The sequence below is a fragment of the Montipora foliosa genome, chromosome 4, assembly GCF_036669935.1.
Source record: "Montipora foliosa isolate CH-2021 chromosome 4, ASM3666993v2, whole genome shotgun sequence".
Classification (NCBI taxonomy): domain Eukaryota; kingdom Metazoa; phylum Cnidaria; class Anthozoa; order Scleractinia; family Acroporidae; genus Montipora; species Montipora foliosa.
This window is the reverse complement of record NC_090872.1, coordinates 30,960,132-30,965,131: the sequence shown is the minus strand read 5'-3', so window position 1 is coordinate 30,965,131 and position 5,000 is coordinate 30,960,132. Positions and strand designations below refer to the sequence as shown.

Genomic DNA, 5,000 nt, shown 5'->3' with positions numbered 1-5,000 from the left:
CTAAAGTTATTAGCCTCGGGCCGTACTCAAGACCTCGGGCACAGTTTTTTCGTATACGGACCTCTCAACCGGTGAATAACATATATATATTTCAATGCTAATAACCATTGCATTTGAAGAGGGCTTGTCTGGACACCCTAATTATAATTAAAACAAACATTTTAATTATGTCCTCTATGCTGTATAGGCCCCTGAGTTTATATTCGTTGTTTTGAATCACGCCGATTTGGAATCACCTGTTTGATCCAACTTATACCTGCAAGGTCAAATCAATTTTTGGACAAAAATTGTTAAATGTGATTGCAGCACAGAAAAAACAAAATCAACCTCAATAATAATAATAATAATAATAATAATAATAATAATAATAATAATAATAATAATAATAATAATAATAATAATCATTATCATCATCACTGAACAAAAATAATGACAATATTACACAAAATGGCTCTTCATCTAACTTAGCAAATTCGGAAAAAACAATTGGATGCGTACAACGAATTTCCATATTTAGAAAAGGAACCACTACTACTCATAATTACTAATTGTACAATGACCATCTTGAAAGTTTTTGCACTTCCGAGTAGGCTTGTCATAAGTTTTTATTTTAAATTTTCTGATTGTTTATCATTCTTGTCATCTTTTTTTTTTCTAATTAAGGCACATTGTGTTTCCAATCGGTTTTGGTTCTTTTAATCCAGCTAAAATTGGGATGATGACGATTCAAAATGAAAAAAAAAGTTAAAAATAACGTGCTTTTATGGGTCCCAGGTGATAACAATTTTGAAGGCATATTATAAATCGCTCCTAATCGAACGCACTTAGGATCCAAGTAACAGTTAATTTGATTTCTTAGAAACCTCCTCTGGGTATTACGATTGGGGGCTTAGAATGAAAGATGCTCTGCTGGATAAAGGTGACTTCAACGTCATCATGACAGACTGGAGTGTTGGAGCAAATCAAGACTTAGGAGTGTCCTCTGGAAACACACGGCTGGTCGGCGCTCAAATGGCCGAACTTGCGCAATTCTTAATATACTGCAACGGCAATTCAAAGGATTTGGCTGACAATTTCTACCTTATTGGGTTCAGTCTCGGAGCTCACGTTGTCGGATATGCGGGGAGTTATCTGCAAAAGAAGTACAGCATGACGGTCGGCCGCATAACTGGTAAGATTACTTCTCAATTTTAGGCGACTGAGGATAAGGGAGCTGCTCCCGTTATTAATGGGGGCTTAATTTACCCAGATTAGTTCTTGTTTTAGCGGTTTATTGGAGTACACTAGTTTTTTTTAGTGCGACATGAAAGTAAAAGTAAAGTAACCATATTTAACGTCGATAACTCGGAACATAATTCAACTGACAAACTTGAAGTCGACGGTGCGCTCATTTTACTCCACCCTCTCCATCAGTGCTCCTTTTAAAGGGTATTTAAAGCTACTTAGCTACACGGAAAGGAAAGAAGTCGAAACAAGAATGCGAGATCCGGGATTCGAACTCAGGATCTCTAGCACCAAGGCCGCGCACTAACCGACTGTGCCATCCTTGCTCCTAAAGATACCGTTGCCTTCACTCAAGGACCACCCGTTCGCCTTCTTTACACCGTAGCGGCAAAATATAGACAGTTAAGATGACAACCCTTTGAATAAATAGTTGGTGTTTAGACTGATAGAGATACTTTGCTGTGTTCATCAAAATTGAGTGTGCAATTAACCACTATGCCAGTACAGTACAAGAGTTGCACTGTTATTTTAATTTTTAGTTAAACAGTTTTTAATATTGACCTTAACCCCCTTCTTCCCTCGGATCAGAAAACACCACTTGGAGCAAACCACTGGTATCTCTGAGTTCAGTACTTTATGCTCATAGCAAGTCAGGGTTAGGGTAAATTTAAAAGGTTTTTTGAAATTCAAATAAGAAGTAATCGCAGACTTCACACATTGTTTGGCTGAGTTGACATACATCAATGCATTAGAGCAAGAGATGCCGTTCTAAAGATAGATTTCTAAGTAAACGAAAACTGAGAGGAAAGACTTGTAAGTCGTCAGGTATTGTGTTTCGGCATCAGATGAGTAGGGTTAGAAGCGATGGTATTTATAGGGAAATAATTTGATTGGAGTGGAAGCTCGTTTTCTATTGTAGGCATACGCTCTTAAAATAGGATTCGACCTTCAAATCCCATGCGCGTGCTAAGAATTAACTCGTCATTCGATAACTGGTCGCTATTGCACACTTAACACTACGAACTTTCATTAGTAGGGTAGTTAATTCATCCTGTTAAATTAGTTTTTTCCAGAAAGTCCCATCCACAAATAAACATTTTAAGAATATGAACTCCAAGGAGAAAAGATACTTTACAAAACAAACTATCAAACAAAGACTTTAACGCGTAAGGGTGGCCTATTCACCAACTTAGCTGATAATTATCCATAGGGGCCCAATGCATATGACCCTGGCTGCCAGAGGTTTTTCTCTCTCAGAGCGATGGAATAGGCGAGGAATAACCTCTGGGACAGGCCGTTGAGAACCTCAGTTCCATACCCCGTTTGATTGACATCGAGAAAACTCAGTAATTTGATACGTGATATAACCTACCAATCAGCATGTTCGGTTTCCAAGGTACATTCGTCTTATTTACTTCGATGTCAAATTCAAAAATTCAATGTTCCATATAAAACTTCGATGTCGAATGTGAAGATAAAAACTCAAATTCCGAAGTTGAATTTTGGCGGACATCTACGAAAAAAAAAAATGATAAAAATAATGTAGAACCCACTGCACTTTTTCTGCCTTCAAAGTCTCGATTTTCGGAACTCTGCAGCGTTTCGATTATGGCCATAGTGGGCACGAGGAATCAGGTTGACAGCAATTAAACCAATCAGAGTACTCCTTAGAAGTGACAAGTTCCTGGAACCAATCAAATTGTTAGGGTCAAAATCTGACTTTGGGAATATGAAATGGCATCCCATTGGACCGTCCTTCTCAAAGAACTCGACGGCCTGTACCAGGGGTTTTTCTCGCCGCTTCGCGACTCGCTATTCCGTCGCTCTAAGAGAGAAAAAACCTGTGGCATCCAGGGTAAATGCATATGCATACAAACAATATTTACAATGAAGTATCCGCCCATCTTCATCCCAACCTGGCCAAATATAACATTATATATTACAAAAACAAAATATGATAAAAACAAATAAAATAAATAAATAAAGTTAAAATTAATTCAAAATTTAAATACCTGAGACGCTCGTATTATTTCAAGCGACTTTTCAAAATACAGCGTAAATTGGAGATTTCCTTGATTTCGTTAGGTAACGAATTAAATATAAGTGATCCCGAATATCTGAATGACCTTTTACTAAGAGTTAATTTACTAGGTTTGGGAAAATGAAGTTCCCTATATTTTCTAGCTGATTACAAGAATGAAAATTACTATTCCTGGTAATTAAAATAATTACTTATTAATAAATAAGATGGAACTAGCCCTTGGAAGCATTTAAATACTATAATAATTATACTGTTGTGCATTTGTTTAAACCTGCTGAGTCTATTCAAATCAATACCTGAAACGCCAGTGCAGAATTCTCTCTATTTGTGCTCCATTTCAACCGTATAATAATACGAGCAAGTCCATTTAGCAGCTTTTCTAGGCGCTGGTTATTTCCTCGTAAAATTCCTCCCAGACCGTATTGTATAATGCAGAACTGGTTGCATTAGACTATTTACAAGCAAATTACAAAAAAAGTTTCGTCTAGAAGAACTCCTATAAACTTCGATAAAATCCGTTCTCAAGTTGAATCCGTTGTGCAATAAATTATACATTGGCAATAAATTATACATTGGCGAGAAAGGTAGACGACTAGCTGACCGATTCCGCGAACACCTTCGCAATGTTGAGAAGAATGACAAAGATGCATCTAAGCCAGTCGCTCGTCATTTTAATCTCCCTAACCACTCCAAAAAACACATGGCAATCTGCCGCCTTTCCCTACATCTAGGTACGACGGAAAGCCTCAAGAATCTAGAACAAAAATTCATCTTCCAAATCGGCACCCTTAATCCTCACGGCATTAACGAACGCTTTCCATTTAACTAATATTTCCTATTTTTTACGTTGCCATGTTACCACCAATAGCGTAGCTCCTACTCTACTATAAAAACTACACGTAACCCATAATTCCTCGATTCGCTCTGACGAAGGGCTAACGCTCAACACGTCAGCTTTTAGAATCTCTGTACGGTGACCAATTTACATTATCAACTCCGTTGATAAAGCCAAATTTTTGTATACTGCTTCCCCACCGAAGCAGCACCAAAGAAACTACCCCCTTCATTCCTGAATCCGTTGTTGCCTAGGTTAAATTGGTAAACCTCGTTTTATCTAGGTTGAATACGCACTCAGATCAGTGAATCGACGAAACTTCTTTTGGAGCCTAAATTAAGTGTACAGAAAAATTAGGGTCAGGTTAGGATTAGTTCTGGTACGGTTATTATACATAGATATCAATTGACTTAGTATGGAAAAGTAAATAATAAAAGATATACATACTTAATTGACCGCCTGCCATGGGGGCTTTCCAGGGCCAATGAAACAACAACTGTTAAGAATCCCAACTGGCCGGAGGCAAACCAGTTGGCTGTTTACAAGTGCAGCTGGGAAGTTGAACCAGGGACTACCAGGAACAAATTCAACGAGTGGTCAGAGCGGGTCTTGAAACCGGGATCTCCGGATCTTAAGGCAAGCGCCCTAACCACTGGGCCACACTGCCTTCTTTTAAGAACTGTGTTGGGTTTAGCCGCTCAACCCAACACAGTTCGTCGTCAGTTGTAGTGTAGTGGTGAAGATTTGGAGGGTCCGAGTTCGAGTACCGGTAAGTGCATAGTACAGTTCTTTGTTCCCTTACTATGATTTAATGTTGATCCTGAGCTGAATATAGTTAAGTGTATGAATAAATGCAGAGTGCATATACACCCTAGGTAAAATGTGGATAACCAATTTAAC

At 38.2% G+C, this 5,000-nt stretch overlaps 1 protein-coding gene across 1 annotated transcript in view; it reads left to right on the top strand.

Annotated features, from left to right (window-relative positions):
- LOC138001208 (pancreatic lipase-related protein 2-like) overlaps positions 1-5,000 on the top strand; it is a 26,301-nt gene that overhangs the window by 19,100 nt on the left and 2,201 nt on the right. The window contains exon 5 of the mRNA XM_068847862.1: positions 860-1,171. Coding sequence (XP_068703963.1) covers positions 860-1,171 — 312 coding nt within the window. The remainder of the gene's footprint in view (positions 1-859; positions 1,172-5,000) is intronic.